This window comes from Cotesia typhae, unplaced genomic scaffold (genome assembly GCF_013202065.1).
Source record: "Cotesia typhae breed Kobodo isofemale line unplaced genomic scaffold, CoteBio_Ctyphae contig_65, whole genome shotgun sequence".
Taxonomy (NCBI): domain Eukaryota; kingdom Metazoa; phylum Arthropoda; class Insecta; order Hymenoptera; family Braconidae; genus Cotesia; species Cotesia typhae.
In genome coordinates this window covers 3,505,661-3,526,135 of record NW_027423762.1, presented here as the reverse complement: position 1 = coordinate 3,526,135, position 20,475 = coordinate 3,505,661, and the positions used below count along the sequence as shown (strand labels likewise).

Genomic DNA, 20,475 nt, shown 5'->3' with positions numbered 1-20,475 from the left:
GGGGGAAGGGTTAAAAAATCCTAAAATTCGTATGACGTAATTTATGGATAGCCCCTAAGTATTAAAACTAGTGTTTTTTCATGACATTTATGTGTAAATATTGTTCTACAAGTGCGATATAAAATAAATAAAGACAATTTTAGTTCAAGAAATCCCTTGATTTTTTTAAGTCCAAAATTGTAGTTTTTTAAAGAACATTTATTACCGAAGCAAGCCAATTTTAATTTTTTACAATTAATTAATTATTTTGTCATTTCAAAAAGGAAAATTTGAAACTTGCACGGTGTAAATAAACAACTGATATTTAAATATAGAAATTTATTGTGTGAAGTTGATTGTACATTCGACAATAAATTTATTCGATCGTTTGTAATGCAAAAATTGTTCAACTTCCACTTTGTATATTTGGAATAAGTTGTATGATTATTAATCGCCAAAAGGTGGATGCTTCGTCACATCACATTCGCTGTCCGGTAAGCGTTGACAAGTCGGAACTGGACCTACTTCACAGACACATTTGACGCAAACGGAACTGTAATCTGTTGATTGAATGAGTTCATCTCCGTATTGCATTGTTAAATCACCAAATTTACAAGTTATATCTGAAATCAAAAACAATTATAAAAGTTGATAATTTCCAAAAAAATTTTATTATTATTATTAAAAAATATAATATTTATAACTTACCCATTTCTGTATTTTCAGGATCTTCTGGCGTCTTCAGTCGTTTAATAACTGAATCGTGTTTATTTTCTTAAGAAGAAATCGACATAATTAATAAACGGCTTAATTGATTAAAAGTTAAATAATTTCTTAAATACTTACGACATCTGTAAGCAATACTGCAAGAACTTTGTGGTGATTGAGAATTGTAATAAACAGGTCCACAATTATTATGAATTTCATATGCATGATGCAATTCCGCTCCACATACATTTGTTGTCATTTTGCAGAAAGGCTCAATATTTTCACCTGTCGATAACAAGTAAGGATATTATTTTTTTAATTGATTAAAGACAAATGTAATGGACTCGAAATATTTTTACTAATTATAAAAACATTTAAAATGTAATTTTTATTACAAAAAAAATTTATTTCAATATTTTTTTGCCAGAAAACTATTGCGAAATTATTTCACAGATGTTAAAGTTTTCTATAAACCTTCAGAGAAAAAACTAATGACTAAATATTTTTTTCTCAGTACTTGTGTTTATAAAAAATAATAAATATTACATTGAATTATTATTACTTTGCTCAATGCTAATATTTATTTGTCAATATTTAGCTACTCTAAATTTAAAAAAAAATTATTTCTTCCTTACCTGTGTAGCCAGGAGCACAGTAACAATTTTTATTAGGTTCTGCAGCTGGTTTAAAGTATTCTCCATCTTTATAAATTTTGCCATCGACTTCACACGTAGGTCTATCTTCCGGGTTTTCGGCTGAAAAAACAATCATTCTATTTTTAAAGACGTTTTTTAAGTTCAAGTTTTTCAAATTAAAAAAAAAAAACGCTATTAAGCCACTCGTAAGATAGGAGGTAGATTTTATAAGATGGATTATTTTAAAGCAACTCATTCGATTACAATAAATAGATTTCTATGAAATTTACCAATTCTTAATTCCTTTAAATTATTATTAAATTGCTAACAAGTATCATAAAGTAAAATAGTTGTTTAACACTTTGCACTTTTATTTTAATTAAAAAAATAAAATTTTCTCAAAATACTAATTATTTAAAAATTTATAATTCACGAATTGTATTTATCAATTTATTGGAGTTGGCTTTTTTTTTAATTAATTTAAAATAAAATTGCAAGTGCCAATAACTGGGTCTTGTACCTTATATCAAAACAATAAATAATAGTTTTAAAAAACACGCTTTTTATAGAAAACGAAACTAAAAAATAGAAAATAAATTTAAATTAAGAATAGTGTTAACATTTTCAATAAATATAAATTAATAATAATGTAAATAAAAAAAATGTATTTTATTTTAAGAAAAGCGTGGGGTGCATGAGTCAATAGATATAAATATTCTATCGACAGATATGAGTAGAGTGATTATCATTTTTAGAATATCTTAAAAAGCACCTCACACTTTTTTTGAAATAAAATACATTATTTTTATTTACACTGTTATTAATTACATTTATTGAAATTTTTAACACTATTCTTAATTTAAATTTATTAAAAATTATTTTCTATTCTTTTAGTTCGGTTTTCTATAAAAAGCGTGTTTTTTACTTTTTTTAAACTATTATTTATTTTCTACTTTTTAGTTTGGTTTATTTATAATAGCTTGTTTTTTTAATTTTAAACTATTATTTGGCAACTAACTTACCAGCATGAATTTTGTTAATATTAGATAAATCGGCTAAAGATAATGGTTGAAAATTAGAATTTCTGCCTTATCGACCGTTGATGAAAATTATATAAATTAACAAAAATCTTATTTTGCAAATTGAAAAATGGAATAATTTTATCAAATTAGTGTATTGTCATCGGTCCTCGATAAATTTACAAAGTTTGAACGAAATCTGGCCGTTTAAAGTGGATCAAAATCGTGCCCAAAAGAATCGGTTACAAACATACAAACATACAAGTGAAGCTAATAAAAAGCGTATAAAAACTATAGTAGCTATAATTTCCTAAGTATTTATTGTAATTTCGTACGTAGAGTAATAAATACGTTTAGTTTATATAGATTAATCTAATTTTAAGACTCTACTTGACTGCAAACATTGTATTGTTTTATATTTGCCATTTGGCTGTTGTGTCTTGGCACAAATTAATAAATCTAATGTAATCTAAACCTTCTGTAGAAAATTACTCGATTTACTAAACTATTTGAAACAAATTATGACGTTATTTTTATTAAATTTAGACAGAAAAACCAACGCAATAGATAAATTTCTATAAAATCTACCTAACAAAGTACTTACGGCAAATTACTCCATTAGAACAACAATCCAAAGCACTTTGACGTGTATAACATCCTGGAGGTATATATTCTTCTCCAGGACAATCTACAGCAGCGCAACTAAATTGTGCTCTAAAAAATGAACAAAATTATTAAATAAATTGTTACATATGCGTTTATTTATTATCTTAAAATTTTATTTCAGTAAATAGGAAAAAATTTCAGATCCTTACACTCCAAGAGTTTCCTGGCATGTACAGCCAATGTCACAAGGATTAGCATCTTCTCCTCTGAGTGAATCTCCGATTTTGTATTCATGGCCATTAACCATACACGTTTCTTTGGATCTTTCTTTCAAGTGATCGCAGTCGAACTTGTAAGGACAACAACTGTCTGGAGTTTTGTAAACTGGTTTACACTTCACATCTTCGTAGTACTTCAGAGGTCCTGGACATTTTGAGGTATCACATTCGTCATCTGGAAAAGAAGAAAAAAATAAAATTAACAAACTAATTTTATTTTTCCTCAATTATTATTTTTTTCAAAGTCGACAGAACTTACCGGCTATAATGCTGGGAATAGTGAAAGACAAACAGAAGATACCAAAAAAGAAACTCCGCGTCAATGCCATCGCTAAACGAGTATTGTGAATAAATGCTCAGTCTTGATTTTTTATATAACGCAGATGAATGTAAATATTAATATATAAATATACTTAGTCGTTAATGTGTTGGATACTTGATTTGTATGTCTAAGGAAGGATACATTAGTACAATAGTATACGTGCATGAAATAACAATTCGCCTACATAAATTTATAGATTTGTATCTTCTTTTTTGATAACTTGAGGTCATCGCGTTAAACTTTACATCTGATAAAACTTTTATAGCTTCCCGACCGTGAAAATTTTTGTTAATTAAATTAACTTCGTTTTTGTAAAGAAATTTCACTTGCATATTTGTCTTATTTCGAAGAAAAATATGAAAAAATAATTGTATACTGAACTTTTAGTTTAAGCGTATATATTAAAATGTGAGAATATATAAATATTTTCCTAACAATTCGCTAGAATATTTTTTTTAATTCATAGATAATATAATCAGTTATTTTTTAATTAATTTTCTACATTATTGTTTTATCATCTGACCTATAAATATGTCAGCCAATAAATTGTATAATTATTCTAGTTTGCGTAGAACAAAATCTTTTCCTAAAAAAATTAAAAAATATTATCTTTTAGAAGAAGAAGATATTTTTATTGGGTAATTATTTTTCAGAAAATTAAAAATTCAAATACATGATAAATTTTTTATCCAATTTTGTTAAAAAATAACTAATTATTATTCCATAAAAAAAGGAAATTTTTTTAATAGACATTTTTATAAATTTTACTAATATTAATTAAGAATTCATGTTCTAGTTTTAAGCTTAACAAGTAATTAAGTATTTAAGTTGAAGTTTATAATGTGATGCAATGATATGTAGACAATAAGAGAGATGTTAATTTATGTATTTTTCTAACCAAGTTCATTTCTAGGCCGTCAGGCTGAAATAAATACACAAAAATAAATTATACTAATCTATAATATGAAGAGAATAAGCAAAAATTTGTAACCAGTGTATTTATATGATAAAATGGGTTTTTATGGTTAAATTTATGATGATAAGTATTTAGGCTGCATTCGAAAATACTATCTCTAGATACATAATTAAAAAATGACCTTGTATCTCGTGAACTATTGACATTTTTAAAGATATATGCTCATCCCGATGTTGCACTCATCAAGACCTTTCATTTAAGTACCCACATCAATTTTTTATATATTTATATATATTATATATATGTATATATGAAAAATATATAAAAAATGCATGTGGGTACTCGAATGAAAGCTCTTGATGAGTGTAACATCGGGATGAACTTATATCTTTAAAAACATCAATAATTAAGAAATGACCTTGTATCTCGTGAACTATTGACATTTTTAAAGATATATGCTCATCCCGATGTTACACTCATCACGACCTTTCATTTAAGTACCCACATCAATTTTTCATATATTTTTCTATATATTATATATATGTACATATGAAAAATATATAAAAAATGCATGTGGGTACTCAAATGAAAGCTCTTGATGAATGTAACAACGGGATGAGCTTATATCTTTAAAAACGTCAATAGTTAAAAAAGTACAGTACAATTTAACAAAAATAATTATTTAATAAAGCAAAATTTTATTTATTCATAATTCATAAGTCACAGCAGTCACATAGTGACTACAAGGTTGCTAGTATTAATTAATCGATTTTAGACTTCAGAATCTTCTGGTGCCTTAAATCGTTTTGCGATATAATTTTTACTATCTTTTAAAAAATAATTGTTACAATTTAATTGATAAATAAATAAATTTTTACTTGTTCTTTTGTAAAATTTTTCATTAGATTTAACTTTCTTAATTTCTAATACACTGTTAAAGAAACAATTTGTATTATTACAAATACGAGTTGAGATGTAGTTGCCAATAACATTAATATATTTTTCATTTCTTATCATTTGACCTTATTATTGTATAACATAGTACATCGAATAGATATTTGCTATAATAATCACATATTAACAAAAAAATTATCTCCATTTCGCCAGTAAATTATTGCAAAAAGTCTATTCTCAACATTGCATATTTGGTGAATGTAAACAAGTAACCGTAGGCCCTACATCGCACACACATTTTACGCATACTGAAGAACCTGTAGGTTGACTGATTTCGTCCCCGTAATTCATTACCAAGTTACCAAACTTACAAGTTTTGTCTGCACAAAAAAAAAAGACGATAAGTATTTATTCTACAAAATAAAAACTATTATCATAATTACATTTTTTTATAAAAAAATATCTACCTGGATCAGAAACTTCTTGATTTTTTTTTATGATTGTATCTTTTTCATCTTCTATAAAAAATAAAATTTCTTTGAACAAGTTTTACCTTTTGAATTAAAAAAAAAAAAACATGCTCAAAATTTGGTAGAATAAAAATTTTTATTGGGAAATAACGTATTTTTACTTTAAATATATAGAAATAATAAAAAATTTTTTTAATTAAATAAAGAAATTATCACAAATTTCAAATTCCAAAAAATTTTGATCAAAGTTAATTTCAAATTTGAAAAAAAAATTTTTTCATCATTTTTATGCATTTAAAGTAAAAATACGTTTTTTCCCCGAAAAAAAATTTTTGGTTCGCGCTTACGGAAAAAAGAAAAGGAGTAAAATTACATTATATAATGTAACGTGGCGCTTTACATAAAAAACTGGAAAAATTACAGTTTCAGATTGTAATTAATTGTAAATGTAATTTTTCTCTTTTTCTCGTTTCCGTGTACTGAAAAAAAAATATCTTGAATCAAAATGAAAAATTTTTAAATCATGTAAAATTAACTTAAACCCAAGCTTTACAAAAAAAATTTTGACTTTTTGGAAGATTATATTCAACACAAAAAATTAACAATTGTCAACTTAAATTCAACAAAACATGACCAAAAAATTTTTATGCCGCTTGGGAAGCTATAAAAATTCAGTTTAAGAATTTTTGTACTCAAATCAAGACCATAAAATTCTTCAAAATTATTTTTTTAATTCAAACAATTTTTTTTTTCTGTGTATCAATTAACACTTACGACATCTATATTCAATGGGACATCCGGTATGTAATACTTCAGGATTGTAATGAGCAAGAGGATTGTAATAAACTGGACTGCAGTTGCTGATAATATCATGAGCATGTTTAAGCTCTGTCCGACAAATATCTACTGAAGTTATGCAGAAAGGTTCGACATTTTCTCCTAATTTATCAAAAATTTTATGAAAAAATAATTAATATTGTATGCAATTGATGTGTTAATTGTCTATACAGACTCACCTGTGTATCCTGGACCACAGTAGCAATTCTTGTGAGGTTCGGAAGCTGGCTTGAAATTTTCACCGTCTTTATAAATTTTACCGTCTACTTCACAGGTTGGTCTGTCTTCCGCTTTTTCAGCTGCAAAATCCCCCAATCAAAGAAACTTGTTTAAAAATATATTTTTAAAGAAAGAAAATACTCACGGCAAACTTCTTCACCAGGACAACATCGATTTGCTTGGCGACGATGATAGCAGTTGGGTTTCATTGAATGTCGGGTAAAGCAATCTACTATTGCGCAAGTAAAACTTGCTCTAATTGAAGAAGAAATAAATTTACTGATGGAAGAAATAAAAATAATTATTTTTACTTACATGCCTCTTCGGTCCGAACAAAAACATCCTTTACTGCAAGGATGTGCGTCTTCAATTTTCAAAGACTCTCTGATTTCATATTCATGGCCGTTTATGTAACATTTCTTAGGAGATCTCGCATGCAAATGATCGCAATTATACTTGTAAGGACAACAATCTTCGGGTGAGTTATAAATTGGTGTACATTTTATATCTTCATAGTATCTTATTGGTCCTAGACACTTTGATTTGTCACAATCTATTTAAATAAATTAATATTAATTTTACAGTAGTAAAAATTATTCAATTAGTGCAATATAGAAATTTTATTTTACCTTCAGCAGCTAAAATCTCTAATATAAATAATGAAAAGATAGAAGTAAATAAACTACGTGTTAATGCCATGATTATTTGCGAATTAATAGAAGAAATCTCCAAGTTTTTTTATTATATAATAATTTGCGCAATTATAATATGTGCTAAGACTTTATCTATGAAAATATATCTCTTGGATGTTATTGTTTTGCCATAACAGTTATATAAAGATGTTGTTTAAAAGTTAAGAATAGAGAGTGATAAATTAACTTTATTCAAGAGTAAATTTCTTGATCTAAGAATATTATTTTGAAGAGCTTCATAATCTTAAATCAAGTAGAATAAATCTTAAATCGAATGAAATTAAATTAAGGTTGAAGAATACTGAAGTTGAGAGACATCTGATAATTTTTAGAAATTTTTTAACTTATAAATCGTAGCAAGAAAAATTTATTCAAAAAATATTTTAAAAGTTCTAAAAAATTATAAATGCAATTCTTTTTAAATAATTTTCTAAGCCTAGTTTATTGTTCAAGAAAAATCAAAAAATCATAAATTGTCTGTCAATTTTAATATCGTCCCACAGCCGCACGAGATCTGATGAAAACTCGAACGGGTTTTAATTTTTTTTAGCGGGAACTTTAAATTAAAAATTATTTATTAATTAATGTTTCTAAGATACTTTAGATTTATACATTAAAATTATTAATTTACTGAAGTAAAAAATAATTCCAAAGACCGACGTTTTTGATTTTCAATTTATTAAATTGAAACAAAAAAATTTTTTTTTCTAATTGAAGTTTTTTTCAAAAGAAATATTATTTTTATTTTTTTGTAGTAATTTTTTCAATAAAAAAAATTCTATGAATTTTTAGATATCGGCTAAATTAATTTTCATGGATTAAAATAATTATTTTGATTTAAAAAAATAAAACAACAGCGATTTTTTCAATTTATAATTTATTCATTTTTCAAGTGAATACATATAATATAATCTTTATCAAAGATTAAAAAAAAACTAATTATAATTAAAAAATAAAATATCATTACATTCAAATTAACAGACACCTGTAAATTTTTAGGATTTTTACAACATTTAAATTACTATAAAAAAAATTTAAATAAAAAAATTCTACATCTAAAAATTAAAAAAAAAATTACAAGTGCAAATTTTTAAAAAATATTTCTTCCTTTAATGGATTTGTCATAAAAATAAAAAAATTTTTAGATGTCTACTGATTTCAGTATTATCTCATTTTTTAAAGAATGAGTAAACAATAATCGTATTCCATTAAATCTCAAAAGGTGGATGCTTCGATATATCACATTCTTCACTTGGTAAGCGTTGGCAAGTAAGAACTGGACCTACTTCACAGACACATTTGATACACACAGAGTTGTAATCAGTTGCTTGATTGAGCTCATCTCCAGCATTCATTGTCAAGTTACCGAATTTACAAGTCATGTCTGAAATAAATATTTATTAATTTCCATACTCGTATTTCTTCTTTAAATTTTAAAACTAAACGATATACCTTGATCGGATGTGCTAGTTTCATTTTTTTTAATAACTTGATCTCGTGAATTTTCTATAAAAAATTTCGCATTTATTTAAATAGAAATTGAATGTCAAAATAAATAATTTAATACTTACGGCATCTAGAAAATACACTGCAAGAAGATTGTGGTGATTGAGAGCTATAGTAAACTGGAGCACAACGATTATGAATATCTGAGGGATGACGATTTTCTGGACTACACTTAGATTTTAATTCTATACAAAAAGGCGGCACGTTCTCTCCTTGATAAAAAAATTAATAAATTAAGAACCATAATTGTAACTGTAGCAGATAATTATTTATTGACAAATTACCAGTATATCCTGGTTGGCAGACACAAGTTTTTTCTGGCTCTGATGCCACCTTAAAGTATTCCCCGTCTTTATAAATTTTACCATCTACTTCACACGTAGCTCTGTCTTCTGGCTTTTCAGCTGCAAAATTACAACAAATACGTTTTTACTAATTAATTAAGATAACTTGTTGTGAATAATTTATATTCTTAAATACTTACGACAAACTTCTTCACCGGGACAACATTGAGATGGACTAATTTTCCGATAACAGCCGGGTGTTACAGGTCCATAAAAACAATCTACTTGAGCGCAAATGAACTTCGCACTGATAAAGAAGAAAAATTGTCAAATATTACATAATTTTAGAATATAAATTTGAAGATAATTTTTGATTAAAGTCAAGTTTCTTTAGAAGGAAGAATAGTATATTACAACCCTTAGCAAGAAAAATAAGAAAAGCCTCAAATCACATGTTTGTCGACCTCAGCTTCGCCTCGGCCAACAATTACATCTCATCTGGGACTTTTCTTATTTTCCTTGCTAAGGGTTGTAATATACTATTGCCCTCCGGGCGGAAAGTGGCAACTTTTGTCCCGCTGCGCTAAACAAAGTTGCCACTTTCCGCCGTCATCGGACAAAAAAATAGTATATAGCCCTTGGAAAGTAAAAAAAGGCCATTCGGCAGCCGAAATGGAAGTAGATTTTTTAATGAATAGAAAAAAATAATTTTTAATTTTCTTTCATATTTGATACAATTAACTTTAAAAAATGATAAAGCATGTGAATTAAAGCTTGTTAAATAAGCTTTAAGATGTAATTTACAGAAATATGAAAAATTATCGCATTCAAAAGTTATTGCGCAGAAATCAAGCGCAAAAAAGTTGAATTTTTCGAAATTTTTTGACACGCTCGAAGATCTCAAAATAACACATAAATTGTAGTTTTGAGCTCGAAGAGCTCAAAAACCTCATAAGCGCAATTTTAAGCTCCTAGGCATGGTCAACCGTGTTACTAATTGTTTTTTATAGTAATTGACTTATTATAAAAATTTCAAAAATTTTTAAATACTTCTTAAAGTCTATATCATTATAATTCTTATAAAAAGATAAAAGAATCATTTACTTTTTTACAATAGTTTTATCTTAAAGTTAGTAATGCAAGTAATTATTTTTATCATGTTAAGTTTAAATTGATCGAACAAAGAATTTCGGAGTAATTCCGAAAAAACACTTTTTTCGGTTTTCTGTCGTTCACATCTCTCAAACGAATCAACCTATTTTGATCGGATAAGCGGAGATCAACGTGGTTTTTCAAGATCAAAAGCCGATTAGTTTTTGGAGTTGATCCATCGAGCTGTTTGAAAATTATTCCAAAAAAAAAATTCTCAAAATCTATCGGTCCAAATAATTTTTAGAAATTTTTGAAAATCTTTGATTTTTTTAGCGGGAAGTTAATATTTTAAAAAATTTTCATCTACAATTTTTTGAAAATTTTTTTGCTAACTTTTTTCATTATAATTTAATTGTTATAAAAATCTAAAAAATCGTTGAATTCAGTATTGTCTTTCTTATCATTTAATTGATTTAAGTCTTAACTAAAAATAACTTCGATAGTTTCGCAATAGAATAATAATAAAAATAATCCGGTGTACATTTTGTCAAAAATAAATTTTATAAAAAATTTTTCTAAGTCAACTTCTATCACTATTATTAATTAATTATCAATAAATCTTTCAATAATTAACTAAACTAATAGTTTTAATATTTGTTAAAAATTTAAATATCAATTGTGACGTATTTATTCTAGAATCCTTTTAAAAAAAAATTTTTTTCTTCAATTAATTCACTTACATATTATCCCGACCGTTACGACAGATACATCCAATATCGCAAGGATTCCGATCTTCCTCTCTCAACTTTTCTCCAATTTCGTATTCATGGCCCCCGTTAATGTAACACTTTTGTAGAGACCTATTGTACAAATGATCGCAATTGTATTTGTACGGACAACAATCTTCTGGTGAACGATAGACAGGAGTACAACGTAAATCTTTGTAATATTTAGTAGGACCAGGACATTTTGACTTGTCACAAGCTTCTAAATAAAAGATTAATTAATTACGATAATACTTATTACTTAAATAATAAAATGTTTCAAATTACGTTCAGCAAAAATCGCTGCAACAAACAGCAAGTAGTAGCAAGTAAAAGCGATGCGTGTGGATCCCATGGCTGCTCGCGAGTCACTAAATTGTTCAAGCAAATATTCGCTAACTGGCAATACAATATTTTCCAATATTTGTGATGGGAATACCCTAGTAATGTAAACTGTAAATTGTAAAATAAATATTACTCAATTTGCGCTTTATTTAAAAATACATAACAAGCATAAATTGATTGAGCCGTAGATAAAATTATTAATTAAAAATCCCACTTATCTAACTACCATTACCTAGTAATGATTATCACTAGTCTTACATCAATAAGGATAAATTTTAATTAAAATTCATTTTGTATTGTTAAGCACATGTTTCTTCCGTGTTTATTATAATAAAAGATAACTCTAAAGAAAAACATGATTTTAAAATGCGCCCTTCCCCTTCGTCATTCGAAAATTTTTAATTTTGTTTATCAATTTAATTATTACAAGTAAAAAAATTAGGAAAACGGTTGACCCGAAAGGCAATCTCTGCAACTTCTAGCTAATTCCATACTTAAGAGTTTTCTAGTCTAGAGGCCCGAATTTCGAGCGTTTAAAAAAAAAAAAAAGCGTCGATAAAAAAAAAGCATTTTATGTTTTTACTGTCCATTTTTTTATCGTTTGTTTATTTATATTCAGAGAGTTCACAAAATTAATTTAAAAAAAAAAATTTTTTTTTATTGAGTTATGCGTCCTTGAAGTAAAGGGGAAAAAAAAGACTGGGTCCTCGTTACTATGATTTTTGCCGTTATGGTCATCTGAAAAATAAAACTATAATAGATTCTTGATAACCACAAATGTCACTATCTCATGAACCAATAAAAAATAAAAATTTGAAATTTTTAATAATTTTAAAATCAGATTATAACAATGAAGATAGGTTTGAATAATTTTTTTCCATTTTCACCCAAAATAAACATTTAATAAAAAAAATTTTGAAAAAAAAAAAAACGTTCCGATAAGTCCATTTTTGAAAAAGTTATGGCAATTTAAAAATAAAAAAGCGGTTTTGTTGAAAAATTAATAGCTTTTTTTTGTTTGGGTAAAGCGATTTTGCATGGAATGCATTAAGCCACACCGTCCATAATCTGCTGGATTTTTAATTTTTTTTTAAATGTAAAGTAAAATTTGAAAAAAAATTTCCTCGAATTTTTTCATCCCAAACCGACTGTATATCACTGTTTTACTTTTAAATTATCTGAGATTGCTTGAATGAGAAAAGTATAATGTAAATTTGTAATTATTCAATTAAGTTACATGAATTTTAGTTATAAATAAATTTTTCCTATGTCATGGATATTTCTATCATGTTAATAAAAAAAAAATTCCCATGTTACCATTGCAAAAATTCCTATGTTGACATTTGAAAAATTCCTATGTCAACATAGCAATTTTTCCTATGCAAAAATAGGAAAAATCCCTGTTTTTTTCGCCGTGTACTTCAAAAAAATTATACGTATAATTTTTTCTTATAATTCATACATATTTCATACAAAAACGATGATGAATCGCTATTATTATTATTGGATGATTCAAAGGTTGAAAAAAAAAAATTAGAGATTAAATATTTTTTTAAGAAATAACCAGTTTAATGAATCAATTAGTATGACAGTACATGTCTATTTTCACTCGATATGATGTTTAAATTTTTTAAATAGTTTAATGATTTTTTATTTAATGTAATTTCTTGGGTTTCCAACCCTCTAAGCCCTTGAATGACCATCATGGATTAACGGTACTGTACGAGGGCGTGAGTTATTGTGGATGTTATTACATTGACATCAGATCAATGGCAGCTGAAACACATATTTTTCCAGATCGAGTATTTTCAACCGTGACTTTTGCTTGAGGTTTTCCATTTGGTGTGAAATGATTCAATGTGTTCAAGATTAACACCTAAAACATAAAATAATTTATGTTAAAAAAAAATTCATTTCTTAAAGTAGGTGACCACCTTATACTTTTAAAAATCACCCCTAAAAATTTTTTTAATAAACAATAATGATACAAAATTGACAAAATTTTGATTATTCTCTTAATAATATGGATTCAAAGCATGAACAAAAAGTTATTGAAATGTTTGCATTTTTTAGCCTTTCAATGTGGTCACCTATCTTAAAACCAAAATTAAAAAAAAAAAAAAAATGTAATTGAAAAAAACAAACCTGCACTTTTTGCTAGACCATCTGGACAAAAATTTGATGATTTTCTCTCCTCGGTACTGATACCAGTCAATAAAGTAACAACTGGGGCTTCATTATCGCTACTGAGACCGACTTTATTTTGCTGAGTAAGGTAATGACAACACTCGATAATCTGGAAGAAAAGCCAGGCCTCTTTATCCTTAGGTCTAGGTCCCTTAATCAACGGAAGTGCAAGACGTTCGTGTGGTCTCTGAGCTCGCAAGAAACGTGATCCTTTTTGCAATTGATTTTCCAACCACCTTGTTGCTTCACGTGCTCGCCCACTAGTACGTTTCATTTCATCCAACGCCGAAACAACTAATCAAAAAAGATAAAAATGATTAAAAAAAAAAAAAATAATAAATAATAATCATATAATTAAGAGGCACAAGCACACCAAGTGTGAAATTTTTACAAAATCGTTTTTTTTTTATATTTCGATAAAAAGTTTTTGAGTTACAGCCAATTATTGTTCTCGAAACAGCATTTTTTGAATTTGTTACAGTAATTACTCGAAGACAAATGATCCGATCACTACCAAATTTTTTTCTGCATGTTCTATATATATTTCTCCATTCAATGAACCTCCTGTTTTTTGATTTGATCAAAAATCTAATTTTGACAGGCCCAAAACGACCAAAATTTTGGGTAAAATTCAACTTTTTTTTAAAAAAACGCCGCCATTTTGTCAATTTTTGATATTTTTTTTTTCAACCGTGAATCATCGAACGGACAATATCTTCTAGTTTAACGAGAATTTTTTTTTTTTTGGTTTCATCCACGGAGAAGACCGGAATGACTGCAGCAGTGAAGGACCTTTTTTTTTTAGCGCCGTCGGAGATCGCGAGTAACTCGAAAAATATTCAATTTTTTTCTTTAGAAATTTTACTGTGTATTCTTAAAATATGTATAAAGAAACTCTCAAAATTTTAAAACAATTGATACAGTAGTTTTTTTTTTAATTCCCGAAAATCAGCTTTTTTCTAGGCTGTCACACAAGGTGTGCCCCTTAATAAACTAACTAAACAAATAAAACTTACCAATTGAAGGAATAACAATAACGAATTTTTTAGCGTAAACTAAACGCTTGAGTGCTGGTGTGTGTTTAGTGAGAGCTTCATGATCGACAACGAGGTACGGTGACATTAATTTAGACCTCAGCCGAGTTTCTAACGCTCGTACTTCAGCTTTCAACCACAACTTACCCATATGACGCATTAATTTGCCACGTGGGTGCTCTGAATTGATTTCATTGTCATTCTTAACAACGCGTTCTTCCTGTTCTGTTCCTTCATCCTCTTTTTTAATTAAATCCGGCTCTTTTTCAGCCTGAGCAACCACAAACAAATTATCCTCTTCATTATATGCAAAACCAGAGCCCTCAATAGCGCTGAGAAAATTTCCAAAGTCAGTGAGCTTGATGATTCTCAAAAGTATTTCCTCATTTTTACTGATCATCAATTTACGGAGTATCTGCCAATCAATATCTTTGTGAGCATTTTGCAAAACATTAAGTCCGCGTAAATCAATATCCTCCGGCAGTGGCACTGTTTTACAATACTCCTGTAATTTATTAGCCTTCAAAGTAACTGTCTCGCGATCTCGCTCCCATTTAGTAAAAATAACATCAGTGTTAACATTTATCAGATTAATAAAAGTAGCTATGCGTTGTAACAGACTTCGTGAGCTGTTGCTAATCGATTTAATAATCTCCGGGTTGCTTTTCAGCCAATCAAAACATATTTTTATCGAGTAAAATAACCCTTCTTTGGATAACAAGTTGAAATAGTTCATCAGATTAACGTGTTTCTTTTGAAATAAATAATCAATCGGCGAGCTGGTTCCGTTTACTGGCGGACTTTTATTACTATCCGACTCATTTTCCTCATTCTTTACCGCAACCTCCTGAACATCAACAGTAGCAAGGCCATTGACTAAACCCACTTGTTCACAACTAACATCTACACAATTTTCCTCGGCTTCATCGTCGGTCAAATCATCAGCGTCTGAATGGACCTCACAATTGCTCAGAGCGTCCTCTTCAGTCTCTGAAATATCAGAATTCAAATCATCGCTTGAATCATCCGAGTGCGGGATATCCAAGTCGCTGTTGTCCGAATCAGAAGAATTGATCCGCTTGCGACGACGAAATTTACTCAGTAAACTCTTTCTGACTTTACCTTTACCTTTGGGTTTAACACTCCCGTTAACTAGATGTCCATTGGCATTGATTTTTAAATCATCAAGATTTTTGGTATTGTCATTAACGTTCAAGTCATTGTTAAGCTCTTCGGAATTTTCTGACTCAACAATTAGTTTCTCCTCGACGTAAGGTTGCTCCTTGACCAACAATCCATTCGGCAGTGACTCAACAACGTACTTCTGTAAATTATCTATAACAACTTGTATCAACTGTGAGAGCAATGACAGAACAAACGCAATTACTCCTTGAACTTGCGAGGATTCTCTCGATTGTAATTTTGATACAGACATCAAACAAATGGCGACCATTTTGAAGATAACATCGTAACTCAAGTTTGGCAAAGGCTGTTCGGATTTACAGTTTTGCAAATACTTTTCAATAGTGCGTGGTAAGTTGCTATCATTATCATCATTATTATCAGGAGTGTTAGAATTAAAATCATTACTTGTTTGAGTGTTTAACTTATCAGTAGTCATACAAGTCTCGATATCAGACAGCAAGTTTTGACAATCCTCATTAATTTTATCTGTGTGAACAGGTGTTCCATTGTTCCACTTTTGCAAAAGAGTAAAAAGACGAGCAGCGCAACGTTGTGAGGGTAATTTTTCTTTTTCGTTGAACAGGTGCGATGATATAATACGTTTCAAGTTACCTTCAGCTCCTTCGAATGATTCTGAACACAAAATGCAACGCATGTAATGATAAACAGCGTCGACGCCGTAATTTTTAATTCCAGCTACTGTTCCTAATTGATTGTGAGGCATTCCGATGTTTGGGTCTATTGTTATTGCCATTTTGTAGTATCTGGTTGCTATCATTGGATCCCAGGTTGAATCTAAATCCAATTTGTAACGTGCTAAGTCACCCAAGCAGATTAAGCTACGATGGATTATACGAATTACACATTGTTGAGCTTCTTCGGACTTAAATTTAGGTGTGATATTTTTTTCTCCACGCTGTTAAATGAGATTATTTAGTTTGTTAGTATTCAAATTAGTAAGAAATTTAAATTTATTTTAATATTGTTGATTTTTAAAGACAATAAAATTGTTTTTAAGGGGTTATTCTATTTAAAACGCCTAAAAAAAAAAAACACTATTTCTATTTATTTTTTTGAGAATACTTCCTGTTCAATGATATATAACTTGTTTAACTTAATAAAAGACTCATAAACTACAATAGAAAAAAAATTTTTTTTGTTAACATTTTAATAACGAAAACGACAATTAAATAAGAATCTTTGAAAAGTAAATAGATTCTGGCCCTCACCTCGGATGTCATAAGGGCGTATAAAAAAAATTTTTTTTTTCGGGAATCAAAGTATTTTTGTATGAAATGTGCAGAAATACAAGAAAAATTTTTTTTCCTAACTAAAAATTTTCTTGGACTTACAAAAAAAAAAAACAAAATTTTATTATACGCCCTTATGACATCTGAAGTGGGTCCCGGAAGCCATAAGGACGTATAAATTTTTTTTTTTTGCATTTCTGCACATTTCGAACGAAACTACGTCGTTTCCCGAAAAAAAAAAAAATTTTATACGACCTTTTGCCGGTAAACGCCCTTATGGCATCTGGAACGCTATGTATTAAAAATACAAATTTTGCAACAGTTCTGCTACAGAATATGCAATTAAAATTTCAGAAGCTTTAAGATTTTTTCAACAAGCGGTTCAGAAACGCCCTGGTACACATATCGGCTAGAATGATTAAGGTAATAGCATTTAAAGTACGAAAAAGTATAGTTAAAATTGCTTCGATTTTTCTAAAATTATGTCACAATATTTTTGAATATGTTTACTTTCGAAAAATACTAAATTTCGTAAGTGCCAAAATAGAATAATCCCTCAAGGTTATTCAGTACAACTGTTCATTAAACTTACATCTGATAGACCATGTCTCTGTTGTGGATAAGCAAAATCAACAATGCCTGCTAAGTCAAGCCCGCACTCTAATTGAAGCTTCAGGATCAAATGATGATAAAATCCCACACCAACTGATAGATGCGTTGATAATAAAGCTTTTTCCACATCATTCCAGACATTTCCCTTAAAATTATACAATCATATTATATTATCATTATGATGTTAACTCAAGTCTGAGATAACAACATAAAATGGAGCATGAATGTCAATTCTCTTGATTTATTGATTAAATTTAGCAAAATACTATTTAAAATTCCAAAAACAGATTTTTAATTATAAGCTTTAAAACTAATGTTTAACAACAGTACGTGTTAATTGTTTAATATTTAATTTTTGAAAGCTTTGATTATTTTGACACCTGATAAAGTTTTAATCAAGCCAACAAAATGTCACGAAATGAAATAAATAAATAAACCAAGATAATTATAATTGTCCAAAAGTAACTTTTATCATTTTGTTATCTGATATTAAAATAATATCCGATTAAAATTCTAAAATAAATTTATTTATATATTTTACCTTTCGTAATTTTTTAGCTGTCGACACGACATCGTAGAATGCACGTCGCCACAAGAGCTCCTCGATTTTTCGTGCATGGCCGATTGGATCATTAAAAATTAATCTTTCACAATAATCTTTCAATTTGCCACGTAATATTTCACTTGACGGCGTAAATATATCTTTAATTGTTAACGCTGATGCTTTTTGCTCGTCAAGTCGTTTAGCAACATCCGTAACTCCTCTGAAAAAAATTACCCATCAAAATTATAATTAAATATTAATTTTATAAAAAAACTAAAATTAGCCGACAGTGAAATTTTTTTTTTTTTTTTAATTGAATCAGCAATAAAAAAATATTTTTAAAAAATTGCACGTATAGCTTTTCAAATTTTTACATGTGACATTTTTTTGTAATAATTTTATTAATAAAAAAAATTCTAAAAAAGTTTAGATGTCGGCTAACTTAATTTTCATATTTTATTTACTTAAAAAATAAAATAAAATTTCTATTTAATTTAAATTAAATTACTAATTAATAAAAAAAAGAGCATTAAAATGAACAAAATACATTTAAAATAAAATTTCTAACCTGTACAATTTTCTGGTAATCTCAAGGCAGTCTGCATTGCTAGCAGCATCTACTGCAGCAATATTTTGATGAGATTTTCTCATTTTTAATTATTGTCTTCAACTCATATTTCATTTCTTTTGTAATACATACTTTATTAACAAAACATTTAATCATCTTACTGCGATCTCTTGCCGTAAGAAACTGCGTCTCGCTAATTCATTTGAATTCGTCATTTGAGTTTTTTTTTTAATTATAATTTTTATCAAGTCGCTGTTTATAAAATAAATAAAAAGTTTTAATAAGTAAAAAAAAAATTTAGATTCAAATAAAATTTATAACTAATATTTATTATCAATTGACACTGCAGCACTTTTTTTTTTTTTTTTATTTCAATTAGTAATCTTTAACGAGCATCTACGTTATCCGGAAGTGTAGTTTTAGATCCATGTAATAGACAACTTGAAAAACTCATCAGAAGTAATGAAACATGTATTTAATAATGTAAGTAATTGCACATACTGTCCAAGGAGAATACAGATAAGGAGTGTGAATGAATAATGAATATTAACCTCAAAAAAATTATAGTAAGGCCATCATGTCAAATAATTTAAAACTACTTAACTCATCACACTTAAATTTTATTACAGGTGGCATTCCATGCTAATGACAGAAAAATAAAATACTATTTTTTTTTTAAAATTACATTTAAGTTAGCTGTCACTTGACAATTTTTTAATTTTATTTAACAAAAAAATTTTTTTTAAAAAATTATTTTTAAAATATATTGCATTTTTAATTTTCTTAATTTCTAAATGTCAATTTTTTTTTTGCCATAATTTATTTGTTATTAAACTTGTAAAATTATTAAATATGTGCTAGATTAACTTTCATTTTTAAAAATTCAAAATTGTTTTTTTTTACTTCTAAATCAAGTTTTAATTTTTCATTGAACAAAATCTTGATAAGTTTATGATTAGTTAATCCTTACAATAAAACTAATGAGAGTGTGAAGTTAGTCAATAGTCAAAGCTCGCAAAAAATGGGACCTGATTCCTTATTGGTCGAAATTAAGGCGCGCTATTTAAATTTCTAGTAAAATTAAATATTTAAATATCAGAGTTTATTTTTTTAATAAATTATTATAAAAAAAAAAAAAAAATATATGTACTAGTTTTTATATATAAAACAGAAAGTTTAGATACGGAAAAAAGTAAACTGTAATAAATAATACGCCTAAAGGAAGACCGAAGTTGTGTTAGCCGAAGTAAAAATTTTTTTTGAAATTTTATTCTTGGTGGAAGTAATTTTTTTTTTAATTCAAATTATCATAAATACTTGATACAATAAATTTTTATATTTGATCAATCATATTTGATCGGTCGTACTATTCATTAAGAATTTATCCACGCGGATACATTTAAATTTAATTTTTGTTTTAGCTATTGGTTTATAAAATTCGTATATTGGTAAATTAGTATATAAAATTTTACTGGAAAAACAACACAAAATATACATTTGATTAATTATATTTGTATTTTTTATAACAT

At 27.5% G+C, this 20,475-nt stretch overlaps 3 protein-coding genes across 4 annotated transcripts; all 3 read right to left on the bottom strand.

The window, feature by feature from the left end:
- Positions 1 to 303: 303 nt before the first annotated feature.
- On the bottom strand, positions 304 to 7,654 carry LOC141532457 (kielin/chordin-like protein). The gene is made up of 14 exons (XM_074250793.1): positions 7,513 to 7,654; positions 7,199 to 7,436; positions 7,029 to 7,138; positions 6,844 to 6,963; positions 6,602 to 6,766; positions 5,825 to 5,875; positions 5,600 to 5,737; positions 3,485 to 3,556; positions 3,157 to 3,400; positions 2,946 to 3,055; positions 1,323 to 1,442; positions 826 to 972; positions 688 to 753; positions 304 to 602 (listed from the first exon to the last, which is right to left on the bottom strand). Exons 1-14 carry the CDS (start codon positions 7,580 to 7,582, stop codon positions 427 to 429), a joined length of 1,827 nt encoding a protein of 608 aa, XP_074106894.1. The 5' UTR covers positions 7,583 to 7,654; the 3' UTR covers positions 304 to 426.
- An 823-nt stretch (positions 7,655 to 8,477) lies between these two features.
- Positions 8,478 to 11,667, bottom strand: LOC141532467 (kielin/chordin-like protein). 2 transcript variants are annotated; one of them, XM_074250813.1, is made up of 7 exons: positions 11,510 to 11,659; positions 11,198 to 11,441; positions 9,566 to 9,672; positions 9,366 to 9,485; positions 9,147 to 9,293; positions 9,028 to 9,081; positions 8,478 to 8,959 (listed from the first exon to the last, which is right to left on the bottom strand). In XM_074250813.1, exons 1-7 carry the CDS (start codon positions 11,574 to 11,576, stop codon positions 8,784 to 8,786), a joined length of 915 nt encoding a protein of 304 aa, XP_074106914.1. In that variant the 5' UTR covers positions 11,577 to 11,659; the 3' UTR covers positions 8,478 to 8,783. The 2 variants fall into 2 exon arrangements, with proteins under 2 accessions (XP_074106914.1, XP_074106913.1); XM_074250812.1 differs by having other exon boundaries at positions 8,479 to 8,959; positions 11,198 to 11,444; positions 11,510 to 11,667.
- A 1,446-nt stretch (positions 11,668 to 13,113) lies between these two features.
- Positions 13,114 to 19,441, bottom strand: Smg5 (Smg5 nonsense mediated mRNA decay factor). The gene is made up of 6 exons (XM_074250917.1): positions 18,947 to 19,441; positions 18,376 to 18,598; positions 17,815 to 17,979; positions 14,770 to 16,888; positions 13,712 to 14,047; positions 13,114 to 13,442 (listed from the first exon to the last, which is right to left on the bottom strand). Exons 1-6 carry the CDS (start codon positions 19,027 to 19,029, stop codon positions 13,375 to 13,377), a joined length of 2,994 nt encoding a protein of 997 aa, XP_074107018.1. The 5' UTR covers positions 19,030 to 19,441; the 3' UTR covers positions 13,114 to 13,374.
- Between the last annotated feature and the right edge of the window lie 1,034 nt (positions 19,442 to 20,475).

What these genes read in the sequence shown, in the direction of transcription:
- LOC141532467 (XM_074250812.1), bottom strand. Translation starts at nt 11,576, where the DNA reads ATGGGATCCACACGCATCGCTTTTACTTGCTACTACTTGCTGTTTGTT. An exon ending in TCCCGGTGAAGAAGTTTGTC is followed by an intron (nt 9,486 to 9,565) that starts GTAAGTATTTAA and finishes GTAATTTTGCAG; the next exon opens with CTGAAAAGCCAGAAGACAGA. An exon ending in CAGTGTATTTTCTAGATGCC is followed by an intron (nt 9,082 to 9,146) that starts GTAAGTATTAAA and finishes AATTTTTTATAG; the next exon opens with AAAATTCACGAGATCAAGTT.
- Smg5 (XM_074250917.1), bottom strand. Translation starts at nt 19,029, where the DNA reads ATGAGAAAATCTCATCAAAATATTGCTGCAGTAGATGCTGCTAGCAAT. An exon ending in CAGCTAAAAAATTACGAAAG is followed by an intron (nt 17,980 to 18,375) that starts GTAAAATATATA and finishes TATAATTTTAAG; the next exon opens with GGAAATGTCTGGAATGATGT. An exon ending in TATTGTTATTCCTTCAATTG is followed by an intron (nt 14,048 to 14,769) that starts GTAAGTTTTATT and finishes TTTTTTGATTAG; the next exon opens with TTGTTTCGGCGTTGGATGAA.
- LOC141532457 (XM_074250793.1), bottom strand. Translation starts at nt 7,582, where the DNA reads ATGGCATTAACACGTAGTTTATTTACTTCTATCTTTTCATTATTTATA. An exon ending in AGAGATTTTAGCTGCTGAAG is followed by an intron (nt 7,437 to 7,512) that starts GTAAAATAAAAT and finishes TTATTTAAATAG; the next exon opens with ATTGTGACAAATCAAAGTGT. An exon ending in CTGTGGTCCAGGATACACAG is followed by an intron (nt 6,767 to 6,843) that starts GTGAGTCTGTAT and finishes TTGATAAATTAG; the next exon opens with GAGAAAATGTCGAACCTTTC.